Source organism: Macaca mulatta, chromosome 5, assembly GCF_049350105.2.
Source record: "Macaca mulatta isolate MMU2019108-1 chromosome 5, T2T-MMU8v2.0, whole genome shotgun sequence".
NCBI classification, from domain to species: Eukaryota; Metazoa; Chordata; class Mammalia; order Primates; family Cercopithecidae; genus Macaca; species Macaca mulatta.
The window spans coordinates 153,658,907-153,679,204 of NC_133410.1; the positions used below are offsets into that span (position 1 = coordinate 153,658,907).

Consider the following 20,298-nt stretch of genomic DNA (forward strand, 5'->3'; position numbering starts at 1 on the left):
TAACAAATTCAGAAATGTGAAAGGACCAAAAAAAACCAAAAAAAGAACTAGGCAGGGTAAGTGAAGCAAACTACACCCAACTTGCAACAGGCCCAAGTTTAGGGAGAGGAATAAACCTTAAAAGAAACTTTAAAGCAAGACTGAGGCTTTCAGTATTCACTAGAACTGAACACGTCTATTTCTAAAATATATTTTGCCATTTGAAATAAACAGAAAACTGGGTATGTTACCAAAAAATGTGCTATATGCTCCCCACCAAGTCCTCATCCAGAGCAGAGAAAGAGCTTGTTCTAATTTAAAAAGACAATGAGATATAAAATAATGTTACTTTATATATGTTACAATATATGTTCACCTTAACAGATCAGTAATACATATAAATTATTTCTAAAACCTACATGCTCAACTACCTGAGAAACTGCTACATAAATCAAGAGTTGCTTATTTTCTATGTGAAGAAAAAAACATCTAAGGAACCAAATAGTTTGTTTAACAAAATATAAACTCCAAATTGAACCTCTTTCAAACTTGTTTGTAATACAATTTTTTTCAATAAAGTTCATGAAAACATGGATGAAGATCAAATGGAAGAAAGCTGAATACTGAATTTATATAATAAAGGTAAAAAAGTTAGTTCTCAAGCGCTAAAAAAATCTACCCAATCCTAAATCACAATCCTAAATTATACCAGATGGTTCAGTCACAATCTTTGACAATAAATATTTAACATTTCCTTTTGGTGTTCATAATTCAATATGTAGGTGACTAGGAAAGTCCAATGAATATCTAGTTGAGTCTAATGATTTATAATGTATTCACAAGTATTAATATACTGTGATTAAGCCTAGCATCTATTATGTATTTTATTTTATTTTATTTTTTTTAGGAGACAGGGTCTCGCTCTGTCACCCAGGCTGGAGTACAGTGGTATGACAAAAGCTCACTGCAGCTTCAAACTCCTGGCTCAAGCGATCCATGACAGCTTCCTGAGTAGCTGAAACTACAGGTATGTACCACCACACCCAGGTAATTTTTTAAATTTTTTGTAGAAACAGAATCTTGCTTTATCTCCTAGGCTAGTTTTGAACTTCTGGCTTTAAACAATCCTCCTACCTCAGCCTCCCAAAGTGTTGGGATTACAGGCGTGAGCCACTGCACCCAACCTATTATTTTTTAAATGACATCAGCACTTTAATTTTTTCATTTGTTCTACTTTTAAAAATAAGGGGAAAAATGCAATAAAGTATTCTATAATTGCACAAATGCTTTTTTACAAAGATACCTAAGCTGCTGAAACTCTAGCGCTACCAGGCAATAGGTACTGTTGTTCACCTGTTACCTGATACTTTTTAAAAACCTAAAATTAATCCAAAGAGATGATCAAGCAAAAGTATAAATTTCACAAAATTATAAAGTTTAAAATTTATCAACAGTGTAATTTGGGGAGGGGGGTAAATAAACTAATTTGTATGATTTGGCTTAAGCAATTTACACCCATACATACATTGGTATTTAAGTATATATAGGATTTTATTAAATTTATAAAGTACTTTCTGTTCAAAGTGCTTTAAATGATAATGGAGTTTATTGCTATCAATGTTTTCATTTCAACCCAGGTTTTAGGAAATACAGGTTTTTAAAAAATTTATAATTTATCTTTCATTAGTAAACTATCAAAATTTCTCTTGAAAATGAAGCAAACCAGCATAACTTTTCAATATTTTTCTCAGCATTCTTCTATCCTTTTCTACTTCAATAAATTTCTTTGTGACACAGAAATCATTTTAATGTAATTTAAAAATGTATAATTGTTATTACCATGACAAAAATATCAAGATTACATTTAATAAAATTTGTAGGAATTTTGATGAAGGCAGATCAAACAAAAGCACAAATTTTGCTTTGTTCTTACTCAGCTTAATATTTCAGTATTTATCAGCAAACAGTATTTTAAATCAGCAAACAAGTACATTAATCCATATAATCCACATTAAACTAAATTACTCCCCAATTTTCCTTAAAAAATTATTAACAAATTTTGAAATTCTTCCCAAGAGAATTAGCTCTTTACAAATAGAAAATAATTCACTTTATCTTTCATAAGAGCAAAAAGCTTCTCTATTTTCCATTTAAGCACAAAATTACACACTCAAAGAACATTTCATTTTCTTATTATATTTTTTCCTTCCCCCTTAAGACTTTTTTCTCCTAACTGCCAAGAAAAATTACCTCTCTTTTTGAGGAGGGCAGAGGCCTTTTTCCCTTCATTTATTTATGTAATAGGTAACAGTTTTTAATATATTCTATTCACATTTTTATGAAGATTATTTCTTTGCAATTTCTGCACGGCTGACAGAACAGGAGATTCCTCCAAAGAAAAATCAAGAACTATGAAAATGTTCCAAATTAGATTTTCCATGTATAGGCCCTGTGATACTTAATTGCTAGTGTGTCTATTCTTGAATTTGGAAATACTTCAAACTTTAAATTATGTTCATATTCTAACATTTAAAGCTATTTCACAAAAAAAGTATGCTAAACACATTCAGTAAGTGAAGCATAATGTATTTTAATTAGACCTAATCAGAACCATTAGGACTAAACATGAGCTTAGAGGATCACGTATCTAACCATCACTTATTCCAATAAATACCCAGGTTCAAAACTTTTCTGACAGGTAACAACTATTACTATCAAGCAAATTATCTTTGATCAGTTCCAATTTTTAAAAGTTTTCTTTATACTAAGCCATAACTGGTCTTCGTGCAGCTCTTACCTTTTGGATGAAGTTTTTTCTTATGAGGTGACACATACAAAAAAATCTAATTCCTCCACAAAATATAAATCCTTCAAACTATGGAAAGAAAGCTACCATGTCCCCTAAAGTTTTCGGCAGACCATATGTTCCAAATTTTTTTTTTATTATGGTTTGGCTTCAATCCCCTATTCTGTCTACTCTCTTCTGAGCACATCCTAGACCTTCTTTATCAGTGTTAGCAGGGGAAGCTGACACGGAATACAATACACCAGGAGGTCTTCATACATTCTATGGTTACTTTATTGCATCCCAAAATCATACTAGCTTTTTTAGCAATCACATCAGGCTGTTAACTGAAACTAAACTCATTGTCAACTAAAACTACTTAAATATCTTTCACACTTCTGGCTTTGTCCTCCTTTCCCATCTTGAGTTTACACTCTTCAAAAGGAAGGAGCAGAAGTGGATTAAATATAGAACTATAACTTTATAATACATTTATTATTTACTATAAAGAGACTAGTACTTAACTGTCATTTTAATTTTAGCAACCATCTTAAGAAATAAAACTTTTATTTAAAAAGAACCTCAGGGTTGATCAGAGCCAAGGTGGCCAACTAGACGCGGCCAGGAAGAGTTTCATTCACCAAGAGACCAGACCATCAAGAAGACAGGCATACTCTGAGCAGACTGTCAGAAGGAAGGCACTGAGAGTGGACACAGGGAGGACCAAGCAGACCCTGGGCTGAAAGGGCAGTAAGCTAGGAACCCTGAATGGGGTTGCTGAGCACCAGGACTCATTTCTGGCCCTGAGCAGCTCCTGGGGAAGGAATTAATTAAATAGGCATGGAGTAGTCCACTCTCACCACGTATCCCCAGAATTCTAGCTGCAGGAGGCCGCATAACCCTCACGGGCATCTGAACTAGCAGGGAGTGCTGCTTGGGAGAGTTAGCAGGCACAGGACCCCAGCCTGTGTGGAGCCCAGAGGGTTGGGCATGGGAATGGCTGCAGTGGAGCACAGCCAGGGATGCCTGTCCCCTAAGGATTGCCATGTACCTCTAGGTGGCTTTGGCCTTTGTTGACTGTTGGACCTGGACAAGATAGGGCTATCTTACCCATGGAATGGGGCCAGTCTGATCTGAGCAACACCTTGTCTGCCAGTCTCTCCCAGGGTCCCTGCTTGGCCATGTCTGATTGCAGCACAGCCTCAGAAGACCTACTGGGGTGCTTCCCGGCGGCCACTGACACAGTTTTTTCACCAACAGACCCCACCTAACCATCAGAAAGCTTTTGCAGATGGGCTGCTGCCAGCATACATCTGCCCACAGACTTCCCCTGACTGCTTTGACTGCACCCCTCATTGGAGTGTTGTTGCCAGCAGACTGGGAACACCGTGGCCCCTCCAGTGCAGCAGTTGCTTAAATTGAAGGGCCAGAGAACAAGGTTTTGGGTCTAGTCAAAGGCCCTCTGGATTACAGCATTCAACCCACAAGTGCTGAGCTGAGCCTTGGTATCCTGAAATCATCCAGAAATGAAGCCAGTCAACTAAACCCAACTTGCACCACAGTCAAATCCTCCATGACATCAAAGAAGATAAAAGCAAAGAAGCTCATCTAACAGACCGCAACTTCAAAGATTAAAGGAACATTTTCCCATACAGATGAGAAAAAAACAGAGCAAGAATTGTGGCAAGTCTAAAAGATAGAGTGTCTTCTCACCTCTAAATGAGCACACTAGTAGCCCAGCAATGGTTCCCAGATTGAAATGACAGAAATGACAGACATTTGGAATTCAGAATTCAGAATCTAGATGGCAATGAAGAACATCAAGATGCAGATGGAAGTTGAAACCCAATCCAAGGAATCTAAGGAATCCAGTAAAATGAATCAAGAGCTGAAACACGAAATAGCTATTTTAAGAAAGAATCAAACTAATCTGATAGAGCTGAAAAACTCACTACAAAGATTTCATAATACATTCATAAGTGTTAACAGCAGAATGGACCAAGCTGAGGAAAGAACCTTAGAGCACAAAGACGGGTTCTTCAAATCAATTCAGTTAGACAAAAATTAAAAAGAATTTTTTTAAAAATGAGCAAAACCTCGGAGAAATAGGAGATTATGTAAAGAGACCAAACCTACAACTCAATAGGGTCCCCGAAAGAGAGGGAGAAACAACAAGCAAATTGGAAAATATATTTGAGGTTATTGTCCATGAAAATTTCCCCAACCTCACTAAAGAGGTTAACATTCAAATTCAGGAAATTCAGAGAACCCCAGAGTACAGAAAAAGTTGGTATTAATCCTACTGAAATGATTGCAAAAAACTGAGAAGGAAGGACTCCTCCCTAACTCATTCTAAGGCCAGCATCACTCTGATACCAAAACCTGGCAAAGACCCAGTAAAAGAAGAAACCTCAGGCCAATATTCTCGATGAACATCGACACAAAAATCCTCAATAACATACTAACAAACTCAATCCAGCAGTGCATCAAAAAAATGCTAATCCACCACAATCAAGGAGGCTTTATTCCTGGGATGTAAGACAGGCTCCACATATGCAAATCAACAAATGTCGTTCATCACATAAACAGAACGAAAAACAAAAACCACATCATCATCTCAAGAGATGCAGAAAAGGCTTTCAATAAAATTCAACATCGCTTCATGTTAAAAATCCTCAATAAACTAGGCATTGAAGGATCATAATTCAAAATAATAAGCGCCATCTATGACAAACCCACAGCCAACATCATACTGAGCAAAAACAGGAAGAAGCATTCCCCTTAAGAACCAGAACAAGACAAGGATGCCCACTCTCACCACTTCTATTCAACATATTTCTAGAGGTCCTAGCCACAGCAATCAGGCAAGAGAAAAATTAAAAGGCATTCAAATAGGAAGAGAGGAAGTCAAACCATCTCTGTTTGCAGACAATGTAATTCTCTACCTAGAAAACCCCATAATCTCTGCCCAAAGACTCCTAGATCTGATGAACAACTTCAGCAAAGTTTCAGGATACAAAATCAATATACAAAAATCAATAGCATTTCTATACACCAGTAACATCCAAGCTAAGTGCCAAATCAAGAACACAATTCCACTCAAAACAGCCACAAACAAGAATAAAATACCTGAGAATACAGCTAACTAAGGAAGCAAAAGATCTCTACAAGAATTACAAAACACTGCTGAAGGAAATCAGATATGACACAAACTAATGGAAAAATATCCCATGCTCATGGATAGGAAGAATCAATATTGTTTAAAAAACAAATGGTCATAACTGCCCAAAGCAATTTACAGATTCAATGCTATTCCAATCAAACTACTGACAGTTTTCACAGAATTAGAGAACTATTCTAATATTCATATAGAACCAAAAAAGAGCCTCAATAGCCAAAGCAATACCAAGCAAAAAGAACAAAGCTGGAGACATCACATTACCCAACTTCAAACTATACTTCAAAATAACAGTAGCCAAAAGAGCATCATGGTACTGGTACAAAAACAGACACAGAGACCAATGGAACAGATTAGAGAACCCAGAAATAAAGCTGCATATCTACATCTGATCTTCAACAAAGTTGGCAATAACAAGCAATGGGGAAGGAACTCCCTATTCAATAAACTGCACAGGGATAACTGGCTAGCCATATGCAGAAGATTGAAATTAGACCCCTCCCTTTCACCATATACAATAATCAAGATTTATAAAAGACCTAAATGTAAAACCAAAAACTATAAAGTCCCAGGTAGAAAACCTAGGAAATACCTAGAAATACCTAGAACATAGGACCTAATAAAGATTTCATGACAAAAACTCCAAAAGCAATTAAAACAAAAATGGAAATTGACAAGTGGGACCTAATTAAACTAAAGAGCTTCAGCACAGCAAAAGAAACTATTAACAGAGTAAACAGATAACCTATAGGATGGGAAAAAATATTTGCAAATTATGCATCTGACAAAAGTCTAATATCCAGAATCTATAAGGAACTTAAATTTACAAGAAAAAAGCAACTCTATTAAAAAATGGGCAAAGGACATGAACAGACATTCCTCAAAAGTAGACATACAGCCAACAAGCATATGAAAAGATGGTCATCCTCACTAATCACTAGAGAAATACAAATCAAAACCACAATGAGATACCATTTCACACACCAGTCGGAATGTTTATTATTAAAAAGTCAAAAAAATAACAGATGCTGGTGAAGTTGTGAAAAAAAGGCAATGCTTATACACTGCTAGTGGGAATGTAAATTAGTTCAGCCATTGTGGAAAGCAGCTTGAAGATTTCTCAAAGAATTTAAAACATTAACTACTATTCAACCAAGCAATCCTATTACTGGTTATATACCCAAAGGGATTTAAATCATTTCACCATAAGACAAATACACACACATGTTCACTGCAGCACTATTCACAATAGCAAAGACATGGAATTCAATCTAGATGCCCATCAACAGTGGACTAGATAAAGAAAATATGGTACATATACACCATGGAACATCACACAATCATAAAGAAGAATGAAATCATGTCCTTTGCAGCAGCATGGATGCAGCTGGAGGCTGGCATCCTAAGACAACACAGAAACAGAAAACCAAATAGTGCATGTCCTCACTTATAAGTGGGAACTAAACATTGAATACATGGCTGGGTGCGGTGGCTCACACCTATAATCCCAGCACTTTGGGAGGCCGAGGCAGGTGGATCACCTGAGGTCAGGAATTTGAGACCAGCCTGGCCAACATGGTGAAACCTTGTCTCTACTAAAAATACAAAAATTAGCCGGGCGTGATGGCGGGCACCTGTAATCCCAGCTACTTGGGAGGCTGAGGCAGGAGAATCGCTTGAACCTGGGAGGTGGAGGTTGCAGTGAGCAGAGATCGTGCCACTGCACTCCACCTGGGAACCAGAGTGAGACTCCGTCTCAAGAAAAAAAAAAAAAAAAAAAAAAACACATTGAATACATATAGAGACAAAATAGGGAACAATAGACATGGGTGCCTACTTGAGGTAAAGGAAAGGAAGAAGAGGACCGAAAAACAATCAGGTACTATGCTTACTACCCGCATGACGAGATAATTTGTACACCAAACCCCAGCAAAAGGCAATTTACCCATGTAACAAACCTCCACATGTACTCCCTTAACCTAAAACAGAAGTCAGAAGGAAAATGAATAAATCCTGCCTAACGTCTGCTTTTGTAAGATAAAATTTAATGAGAACAGCTAAATTATGTCATTTATGCACTGTGTAGGGCCGCCTTTGTGCTATAATACTGGAACTGAGCACTGTAGCTGCAAAACAGATGAGATGGCCCACAAAGCCTAAAATATTCACTATCTGGCTTGCTGGAAATTCGCTGATTTGTACTCTAGGACAATAAAAACAAACAACTAAAAATACAATGCTATAGAACGTTAAAATAGATGGTATAAGGCGGGTGCAGTGGCTCATGCCTGTAATCCCAGAACTTTGGGAAGCCAAGGCGGGTGGATCACAAGGTCAGGAGTTCGAGACCAGCCTGACCCACATGGAGAAACCCCGTCTCTACTAAAAATACAAAATTAGCTGGGCATGGTGGCACATGCCTGTAATCCCAGCTACTTGGAAGGCTGAGGCAGGAGAATCACTTGAACCTGGGAGGCGGAGGTTGCGTTGAGCTGAGATCACTGCATTGCACTCCAGCCCGGGCAACAAAAGCAAAACTCCAAACTCCATCTCAAAAAAAAAAACAAAACAAAAAAGATGGTATAAATGGAACAAGATAGCCGAGTTAACTGGTTTCCAACTATGTCAATAAATTCAGCCAGGCCCAGTGGTTCAGGCCTGGAACACCAGCATTTTGGGAGGCTGAGGTGGGAGAAATGCTTGAGGCCAGGAGTTTGAGACCAGCCTGGCCAACATAGTGGTCAACTGTCTCTATTTAAAATTTTAAACATTTGATAATAAATACATTCAAAGCATTGACAAACATGTGGCTGTTTTCCTTTCCCCTCAAAAAGCATTTTCAAAAAGGAAAATGTCCTGAAAGGTTCTAAGTTAAATTTTTTTTTTCCAAATAAAAGTAAAAATTTGAGAAGTTGTATGAATATTCCACAGTTAAAAAACTTACAATCACCACTCAGGGTTTACTTAATATGATACATCAAGGCACTGTATTGGGCCACAAGCAAAACATATTTTACTGGAAGTACCTTCAAAAAATAAATTATATTGAAAAGTATATTTGAGAAACGTCTACATAAAAGGAACTATGCAACATACCATAAGAAAATTCATAAAAAATAAGACAGAGTAAATTTGAAATGCTAATGATCTAACCGAACAGAAAAATAATCTCTAAGACTTCAGAGTTTAAAAAGTGTATTTCATTGTAATTTCTATCTTTAGTTTTTATGTAAATAAAATAGATTTCTTTGTCTATAACCTACACTAGATGAAAAATTTGAAAATGTATTACCTGAACTGGATGTTCACTAAATGAGGCTGGGAACCATCTGATTGCCAGTAAGTTTCTAGATTGTCGTCTCGTAACTGATCCACTCCAAATCCTAAAAACATCAAAAGTGTCAATAAATGCCCGTGAAAAAGCAAGAACTATACATGAAAAATATAAAATTAACATATGTATTTGTCCAGAAATTTTGATAAACAGAACGGTCAGAAATATTAAATTTATTTTTTATTTTATTTCTTTTGTAGACAGGGTCTTGCTGTGTTGCCCAGGCTGGCCTTGAACCCCCAGCCTCAAGTGATCTTCCTGCCTTGGCCTCCCAAAGTGCAGGGATTACAGGCATAAGCCATAGCACCCAGCTGTGAAATTTAAATTAACCACAATTCTTCTACCCTTTTATTCAGAGCTCAACTCTGAGAGAAATATCACTTGCACATACAAAGCCTATATTAGGATCGAGTTATTTTGTTGTCACCTTTTTAAAAAACATTTTCTAGGAGATATTATTTTTTTTTTCTGAGATGGAGTTTCACTCTTGTTGCCCAGGCTGGAATGCAATGGCACAATCTCGGCTCATCACAACCTCCACCTCCCAGGTTCAAGTGATTCTCCTGCCTCAGGCTGCCAAGTAGCTGGGATTACAGGCATGTGCCACCATGGCCAACTAATTTCATATTTTTAGTAGAGAAGGTGCTTCTCCATGTTGGTCAGGTTGGTCTCGAACCCCCAACTTCAGGTGATCCGCCCGCCTTAGCTTCCCAAAGTGCTGGGATTACAGGCGTCAGTCACCACGTACAGTTGGATATATTTTAAAGAATATATGTATTCAAACTCAGTTTCTTATGCTTTTGCAAGCTGATAGTAAGAATGACTAAGCACAAAATCCTCAAAAAATCAACACATTCTGTTAAGTTCAATATGCCATACTTACTGAGACAAGAAAAAGGATGACTTAGAAATATTTTCAAAAGGCATATATATTTTGAAACCAAATGCTTCTGATTAAAATTCTGATTACTCAAAATTAAATTTACCCAGAATCCCATATTCTCCAGCCATTCTAGATAAATGAAGTACAATCCTGTGATTTTTCCTGATTAAAACCACAATAATTCATACTAATTCTAGAAATGAACCTGATTTAATGGTAAAATGCATACTCTTCAATAAGAGAAATAAGTTTAATTTACATTTCAATTTTACACTAAGTAATATATTCATTATGGAACAAATACAAAAGGAACAGGACACAGTGAAAAGTCACTATCTACCACCTCATTCTCCTCTCCAAATATAATTAATGTTCTCAGTTTATTGCATGCCCTTCCACAGATACTATATGCATATACAAGCAATCATATATGTATTCTTTTTATTCCCCTTTATTTACACAAATGATAGCATATAATAAATAGCTCTGTATGTTGGTGTTTTTTAATTTTACTTAACATATCTGGAGATTTTTTTCCATATGAATATTTATTTCATATCAATAAATTCATAATAACAACAAACACTGACATCACATTAACTATGTGCCATGCACATTCTAAACATTTTATATATGTTAAATAATCTAATACTTATTAGCTCACATAACTCGACATAAACAGCTTCCATATTTTTTAAGGTTGTATAGTCCACCACTGTCTGGAAATATCATAATTATCTCACCACACCTCTGCAGAACATTTAAGCTGTTTCCAATGTTTTGCTATTACAAATAATACTGTAAAAAATACCTATCTGTCTATATTCTTTAAATATATGTTATTTCTAGAGAACAGATTTCTAGGAATAGAATCCTGGGTCATTTGAATATTTAATTTGATAAATATTGCCAAATTGTCCTCCAAAATATTTCCTCACCAAAAATGTAAAAGAATTCCCTCTGAATGGCTAGTAAAAGTTGGAATGTTCTGAAATTAATACACTAGATTTTGATGACTTTGTATGATAAAAACTTTAAATATATATTTAATGTTTTTACATTGATTATATGTTGAAGTGATATTTTGAACATATTGAGAAAAATAGAATAACTGCACTTTTATAAAATTTTTTTAATGTGGTTGCTAGATAATTTTAAATTACATACGTGGTTTGTGTTACATTTCTGTTGGAAAGCACTGCTCTGCAACCATGCAAAAATGCAGTTAATCTTTTAAATATTTACTCACCTGATAGATAAAAAAATTGTATTTCACATTTATTAATATTTGTATTTTCATGCTTATTCATATCTTCAATAAACTTTGGTCTTTTAATTATTCACAACACTTTTTACTATTACAGATCTTTTCTTTTTTCTTTTTGAGACAGGGTCTTGCTCTGACACACAGGCTGGAATGCAGTAGCACCACCAAAACTCACTGCAGCCATGACCTGCTGGGTTTACGCAATCCTCCCACCTCAGTCATCTGGGTAGCTGGGACCACAGGCATGTGCCACCACACTCAGTCACTATTATGGATATTAACACTATGTCTGTTCCACATAATCCAAACATGAATGGATGTGTATCTTAACTTTGCATCTGCTGCCTTTATTGCGCATACTAGTGGATAAAAGAAGTTTATCCAGAGAAAATGAGTTTTGCATTGAATTTCAAAGTACTAGTTAGCTAGATAAAGAGGTAGAATGGTAAGATTCAAGGGCATTCAGCAAAGAGATAAGCATGTAATGTCACGAATCAAGAAAAATAGCATATATGGAAAACAGCGGGTCCTTTGAGAGCTAAGGCTATATACTGGTGTGAAGCAGGAAATGAGCCAGACATATGAAAGGAGCCAGATCACACAGACCAGGGGTGTTTAATCTTTTGGCTTCCCTGGGCCACACTGGAAGAAGAACTCTCTTGGGCCACACATAAAATACACTAACACTAACAATAGCAGATGAGCTAAAAAAAAAAAAAAAAGAATTCATAATATTTTAAGAGAGTTTACTAATTTGGTCCACATTCAAAGCCGTCCTGGGCCATGTACATCGATAAAATGTAAAAATTGGGCTATTACTTGTTCCATAACTCTTAAATATGCACTGTCCAATATGGTAGCCACTAGCCACATGTGGCTATTTGAAATATAACAAATCCAAATTGAGATGTGCTATAAGCGTAAAATAACACGCTGATTTGAAGATTAGGACAAAATGTAAAATATGTCATTAGTAATAATATTTCAGTTATACTAGATTAAAAAATATTATTACAATTAATTTCACCTATTTTTTAGCCCTTTTAAACGTAGCTACTATAAAATTCCACATGAAACTTGTATATATATTTCACATTACATGTTCTATTGGACAGTGATGCTTCAAATCATGCTTTGTTCTTTATACAATATTGCTAAAGCTAATCCAGAATACTGAGTTATGCAAGTTACAAGATAAAAAGCTGTTTTGCCAGCCTGTGCAACATAGTGAGACACTGTCTATACAAAAAATAAAAAACTTAGTCAGGTGTGATGACACTCATGTGACTGAGGCAGGGGGATCACTTGAGTCCTGGAGTTCAAGGCTGTAGTGAGCCATGACTGTACGACTGCACTCTAGCCTGGGCAACAGTGCAAGAACCCGACCAAAAAAAAAAAAAAAAAAACAAACTTTTACCTCCAATATAAAGAGTTACAGATCTTAACTCTCTTTTTCTTTTTAGTACTGGTTTATTAGTTCCCTAATAAAGGACAACTAAATCACAATTCTTCCTTAAAAGCTCCACAGTTTAATGTTCTATTGATTAAAATTGTTTTTTTTTTTCCACTGATTTTATTTTAGCTACCTCAGCCAGGTTTTTTTTCTCCTTCATTTCACAACTTTATTATGCATGTGCTCAAAGAGGTTCATAAAACAATATTTGTTCTTTAAATGCTAAAAACATTAAACAAAAATCTGAATAATTTATTCAGGATAAGCGATGTCCTATAATTCAAAACTGATCATTTAAAATTTGTCTCTAAGTTACTGCTTAGAAAGTATCATAGTACAACTAAGCAGGTCTAATATCTTCAAGTACTGATTAGTCTAAATCCTTATGCCTAAAATACTAAGTGTGATCACCAACTTTTGCTTCCTCGATATGCCTTACAAACAGAACCTCTTACAAACATCTGCTTATGTGCCAATGCCATGTCTCAACCTCTTTTCCAAAGCTTCCCACTCAGTATTGCATCTGAATTCTTTTTTTTTTTTCCTTTTTTTTTTTAAGATGGAGTCTAGCTCTGTCACCCAGACTGCAGTGCAGTGGCATGATCTCGGCTCACTGCAACCTCCACCTCCTGGGTTCAAGCAATTCCCAGAAGTGACTGTTGCAGGTAGCTGAAGCTCACTTTTGCAAGGGGGCAGAGCTTCAAAAAATAAAAGTCTAAAATATGAAGGTCGCAAGAGTGAAGACTTGCTCAGCCTCCCCCAGAGTAGCTGGGATTACAGGCACCGGCCAACACACCCTGCTAATTTTTGTATTTTTAGTGCAGATGGGGTTTCACCATGTTGGCCAGGCTGGTCTCAAACTCCTGACCTCAAGTGATCCACCCGCCTCAGTCTCCCAAAGTGTTGGGATTACAGGCATGAGTCATTGTGTCTGGCCCTGAATTGTTTTAATTTAAACAAAAGAACTAAAACAAAGACATATCAATGATAACTACTTTAACAGGTATCAGGAAAATCCACACAAATAACAATATTACACAGAAAAAAAAACTGTTATATGATGTACTGGTTCTCTAATGCAGTGGTTCGTACAGTGTCGGTCCTAGACCAACAGCATCATTATCACCTGGGAACTCGTAAGGAATTCTAGATATACATCAGAAACTTTGAGAGCTCAGCCCTTTTGAGAGTTTATGTCTTAATAAATCCTCTAGGTGATTCTGATGCATGCTAAAATGTTAGAATTACTCTTCAAAGGCAAGGTTTCTCAATCATGGCACTACTGATATTTTGGACTAAATAATTCTTTGTTTGGTACAGGGGGTGTCCTGTGCATTGAAAGGTATTTAGCTGTATCCCTGGGCTCTACCCACTAGATGTCAATAGAAACACTCCCCCAACTCCCCCCACCCTTATGTCCCCAGTTATCACAACAATCAAAAATATCTCCAGACTTTGTACTCTGGAGGGTAAAAGCATCCCCTGCTGAGAACAATTGCCCTAAAGAAAAGAAAATCAGTATTCATCTATGGTTACCGTTATTGTTTGGTAAATATTAATGCTTCTCTCCCCACTCTTCATGGGAGGGATATGATTCTGCACTCCAGTCAATATTGGGGCTAAATTATGACTTACTTCAGTCAATACACTGTGACACAAGCAGAGGTTGTAAATGTGCTTGCAAAGTCTGGCCTGGTCTTCTGAATGCTCTGCACTCCACTAAGAGAATATGCCTGGACAAATGGAGCAGATCTGAACCTGACTGACAGCCTAAAGCCAAGCCATCACCAAAGCACAAAGTAAATTCGGTTGATCATGCCACTGAGAGACTAGGGTTGTTTGTTAAGCAGCATTAGTGCAGTGAGAGCACTAATACAACACCACTAGAGATATATTTGAGCAGCCCAGCTTAGACTGCCTTTATGAATCAAACAGTCACTTTCCTTTCAAGCATATCTATTGACACAACTACTTTCACATTCGCTAAGGGGCTTTTTTTTCTTTTTCTTTTTTTTTTTTTTTTTTTTGAGACAGGGTCTCGCTCTGTTGCCCTGGCTGGAGTACAGTAGTACGATCACAGCTCACTGCAGCCTCAACCTCCTCTGCTAGGGGGCTATTTTAACTGAGACAAATGTCTTAACTTTGAAGACCTAAAGATAGACAAATGGTCTCTGTAGAGAAGTTCATCTATATCCTGCACTAGACCTACACTGTGGCTATATACATTTAAACTAAGTAAAATTAAAAATTTGGTTCCTCAGTAACAGTAGTAACATTTGACGTGTTCAATAGTTTCATGTAGCTAATGGTTACCTCATTGCATGGTGCACTAAGTTCTAATGGACAGCACTGATAGATTTAAGCAGATAAATTATAATATGAAGTATTAGAGCCACAATAAAGAGATGAGGCCAGGTGCAATGGTTCATGCCTATAATCCCAGCATTTTGGGAGGCTGAGGCGGGCAGATCACTTGAGGTCAAGAGTTTGAGACCAGCCTGGCCAACATGGTGAAACCCTGTCTCCACCAAAAATATAAAAAATTAGCTGGGTGTGGTGGTACACACCTGTAATTTTAGCTACCTGGGAGGCTAAGGCAGGAAAATCACTTGAACCTTGGAGGTGGAGGTTGCAGTGAGCAGAGATCGCACCACTGCACTCCAGCATGGGCGACAGAGGGAGACTCCATCTCAAAGAACAAAAATAAAAGAGAGATGAAGAATTAACTAACTTCCTGAAACACTTGTTTCCTCTTGACTTCTATCCATGATTTCCCACTCTCCTGGTTTTCCTCCTAGTTCGCTAGCCACTTCTTAGTATCCCTTGTTGACACCTCTTCCACTATTCTGCCAGATCTCTTTATCTTGAAGTGTCCCAAAGCTTTATTCTTTCCTCTAAATTCTCTCCCTCGGTGAGTTAGTCCAGTTCCCTCAGAATATCATCGGCACACTGATGACCTTCAAATTTATATCTCCAACCCAGAACTTCAAGCAGAGTTCCCAGCTTCTACAGTTAATTGCTTACTAAACACTTCAACTAGAAAAATAATTAGGCATCTCAAAATTAACATATATAAATCAAATTATTTATTTTTTGACCCAATATCTGTTTACTCTCTCCTCTCCCTCCTCCTTTTTCAACTCAGGAAACAGTATGAGTTGTTCTGCCAGAAAGGTCACTCTGAAGGTTTCCTCCAATGAATCATAACTATTCCACCTCTAAAAATATATCCCAAAGCCATCATTTCTTTCCATTTAAGTCTAGTCCAAATAAACATCATCTCTAACATAAATTACTGTAATATCATTTCCTCCATTGGTCTCCACCATTATGCCACTACCAACATTATCCATAGTGGACACACTGACTTTTTAAAAATTCTGTATCAGATCATCTTCCTCTTCTGCTTAACACCTCTAGTGGTTTCCCCTTGTACTTAATATCAATACTCTTTTTCAGGGCCTACAAGAGTTCATATAATCTGGCCCATATCTAATTACATTTCCAATCTAATCTACCATTTCTCCTCCTTACTCACTACTCTCCAACCCCTATAGCCTTCTTTCTGAACCTCTAAAATGCCAAATCAACTAACTTAGAGCCTTTGAACTAACTTCCTGGTGTCAAGAAAGTTCTTCTCTGAAATCTTTGCACAATAAATTCTTCTTAACATTCATGTCTCTGTGCAAATTTCACTTCTAAAAGAGGCCTCCCATAATCCCACAATCTAATGTAGCCTCCCACTTAAGTTATTTTCTATTATACTGTTGTCTTATTTTCCGCAAACCAAATATCACTATTCAACTCAGAAATCCTTTAACTTGAAGGCCCATAATTGTCAGTTATAGCATGAACTTCAGTAAAAATTTAGTGAGCTTTTAAGAAAAACGGAACTTACAATATCCCATTATCCTTCTCAAAATTAACTCACTCTCTTCATAAAAACCAGGGAACAAATAGCATATAAGTCCTGTAAGATGTTCACAAAATACAGCCATACTGAATCCCTTATTTGTATCAAATATAGTTAAGCATAGCAGATGTACCTATTTTTCCCCTAAATTTGTTTTTCAACATTGGATGAATTTGGTGCTTATGAAATGATTAAATTATTTTAAAAGACCCTATTATGTGGTAGCAGTCATAACACAAATTTGTTCTTTTGGTTTTCCAGTCTCTTAGGCAGAGACTTAACAACTGTGCTGAATTGTAAGATTGTTTTGTGGTGTGTGTTCAACTAAGCTGAATCTACTAAACACATTCCAACTTTAATCAGAATGAAATATTGAACCATTATTTCCAAAGATACAAAAAGATTTCTGCAAAGCCATGTGCCACCTACCATCCTGTAGCAGGCAAGTAAATTTGTACCTCCCAAAGGCTGATATTAACATTTTGAAAATTTCTTAAAATTCTCCTTTATATCACTTCCTATCTGCTTTTACTGCATGTCTCCTGATTTCCTTTATACCTCTAATCTTGCCTCACTTCAATCTATCCTCCACACTTCTCAAATATGAACGAACACTGATTGTTTTACTCCATTACTTACCTTTTCAACTGCTCATATTATCTATACAGTAAAGTATGAACTGTTTAATAAAGCCCTCTATAATCAGGCATCTACCTAACTATATAGCTTCACATATGCCATTCCCCTATGTTCTAGTCTCATTTAATAAAAGAAATTCATTGAATAAGCCATGTTTTGTTTAAGCTGTATACCTCTGCACATATTATCATTTCTTGGCATCCAACAAGGATTGGTACCAGGACTTCTGTGGTTAACAAAATCCATTGATGCACAAGTCCCTCATTTAAAATGGCTCCTCTTGTATACTTTAAATCATCTCTAGATTACTTATAATACCTAATATAATGTAAATATGTAAAAAGTTGTACTGTGTTGTTTTTCTATTTGTGTTATTTTTGTTGTTGTATTGTTATTTTTTGTGGGTGTTTTCCAACTATTTTCAATCTTCAGTTAGTTGAATCCATGAAATTAGAACCTACAGATATGGAAGGCTAACTGTCCCATTTCCCTTGCTTTTATCTCCTTAGTAAAATCCTATTCTTGCTTCATCATACAGAATAAGCATCATCTCCATGAAGACTTCCATGATCCTTTCAAGCAAAGTAAATCACTTTCTTATTTGGGCTACTTCTACACTGAGCCCATACTTAGTGAAAAGCAGTATTGTGTAGTGGAGTCTGTCTTGAATTCCAGAATTTCCTGCTTATCATGTGATCTTTGTCAAACTACTTAATCTTTCTGTACTCGAGTTTCCTCATTTGGAAAATGGTAAATAAACAGTACAACTTCACTGGGTGCGGTGGCTCATGCCTATAATCCCAGCACTTTGGGAGGCCGAGGTGGGTGGATCACAAGGTCAGGAGATCATCCTGGCTAACACAGTGAAACCCCGTCTCTACTAAAAATACAAAAAATTAGCGACAGCAGGGTGGCGGGCACCTGTAGTCCCAGCTACTTGGGATGCTGAGGCAGGAGAATGGCATGAACCCGGGAGGCGGAGCTTGCAGTGAACCGACATCATGCCACTGTACTCCAGCCTGGGTGACAGAGCGAGACTCCATCTCAAAAAAAAAAAAAAAAAAAAGAAATAGTACAACTTCATATAACTTTTGAAAACTTTACTGAGATAACTGGTTATTTTATGCATGTAAAGTTCTTAGAACAGAACCTATCACTTAGTAAGCACTAAATCAAAGTTATTAATTATTACATTGTATAGTAATAGTTTAAAGCTATACTTCCTCCACTAAATTGTGAAGTCCTTGACAGTAAGGGATTGTGTCTTTTTTGTCTTTCAATCTCTAATAAATTTGAGTTACAAATCTCAGCACCATCTGCTGACTTAAACTGAAAAATATCTGACCCTAGAGAAGCAAAGATCGAGTAACCACTTTCTCATGCAGCTTCCTGTTTATAAAGAGTAGTCATTCTTAATATGTGAAGTGCTAATCATATAATGATATTTCACTGATGGACTCAAAGCTCAAAGTCACGTGAAGTAAGACATATGACATTGTACTAATAAACTTCATGAATTTCATACTCAACACATTTTTAAGTGATCCTGCCACTCCTGTAGTAGCAGTAACTATCTCTTCTGCACCTCCAAGATGTCAAAGCAGTGGGGCATCTTCAGGGAACTGGTGACATGTATTGCTCTCTTCAAACCAGTGACTGGTGCCATATTGTGTTAGTAATGAGGTATGAATCAGTGCTAGTTTACCAAAGAAGGTAAACTTTACCAAAGGAGTTCAACTAGCACTGATTTGTATCTCATTACTGACACAATATGGCCCCAGTCTAGTTATACTATTAGATCAAACAGTGAAAGATGTTCAATTTAAGCATATTTATAGGAATATTTGATATGATAATGGATATTAAGGAATTCCAAAGCAACCTAAAAGGAAGCTGGAAAAGCTTTTAAAAAATGCGGGGAGGGGAAAATCACCCTACAGTATTCCATAGTGTATATGTACCACATTTTCTTTATTCAGTCTTTTGGGCATTTGTGTTGATTCCACATCTTTGCTATTGTGAATAGTACTGCAATGAACATACATGTGCATGTACCTTTGTAATAGAATAATTTATATTCTTTTGGGTATATACCCAGTAATGGGATTGCTGAGTCAAATGGTATTTCTGGTTCTACATCTTTGAGGACTCGCCACACTGTCTTCCACAATGGCTGAACCAATTTACATTCCCACCAACAGTGTAAACACGTGGAGTACTATCCAGCCACAAAAAGGAATGAGATAATGTCCTTTGCAGGGACATGGATGGAGCTGGAAGCCATTATCCTCAGCAAACTAACACAGGAATAGAAAACCAAACATCACATGTTCTCCCTTATAAGTGGGAGCTAAACAATGAGAACACATGGACACAGGGAGGGGAACATCACACACTACAGCCTGTCGGGATGGAGTTGGGGGAGGGAGAGCATTAGGAAAAATAGCTAATGCATGCTGGGCTTAATACCTAGGTGATAAGTTGATAGATGCAGCAAATCACCATCACCATGGCACACATTTACCTATGTCACAAATCCGTACATCCTATACGTGTACCCCAGAACTTAAGCTTAAAATTTAAATTTAAAAAAATCAGTTCCCTCCAAACAACAAGAAAAAGCTGGATAAACTACAAACTCCTATAAGACAGCCTGAAATCCAAGAATGGGGCAGCCCCCATTCCCAGGAGAAAAAAGATTACAGATTGTCCCAACTGCGGTAGAGCATAGGAGGAACGAACAGAGACCAAATAAACACATAAGAAGAAATCAGGTATAACTTTCATCATTTGACAAAGACCAAATGCAGGCCAGCATAACAATATAGCAACACTGATAGCCCCAAACACAAGGCAAATTCACACTG

At 36.7% G+C, this 20,298-nt stretch overlaps 1 protein-coding gene across 5 annotated transcripts in view; it reads right to left on the reverse strand.

Annotated features, from left to right (window-relative positions):
* ANAPC10 (anaphase promoting complex subunit 10) overlaps nucleotides 1-20,298 on the reverse strand; it is a 115,121-nt gene that overhangs the window by 89,279 nt on the left and 5,544 nt on the right. For all 5 annotated transcript variants that reach the window (XM_015139298.3, XM_078002303.1, XM_015139299.3 and 2 more), the window contains exon 3: nucleotides 9,235-9,325. In XM_015139298.3, coding sequence (XP_014994784.1) covers nucleotides 9,235-9,325 — 91 coding nt within the window. The remainder of the gene's footprint in view (nucleotides 1-9,234; nucleotides 9,326-20,298) is intronic.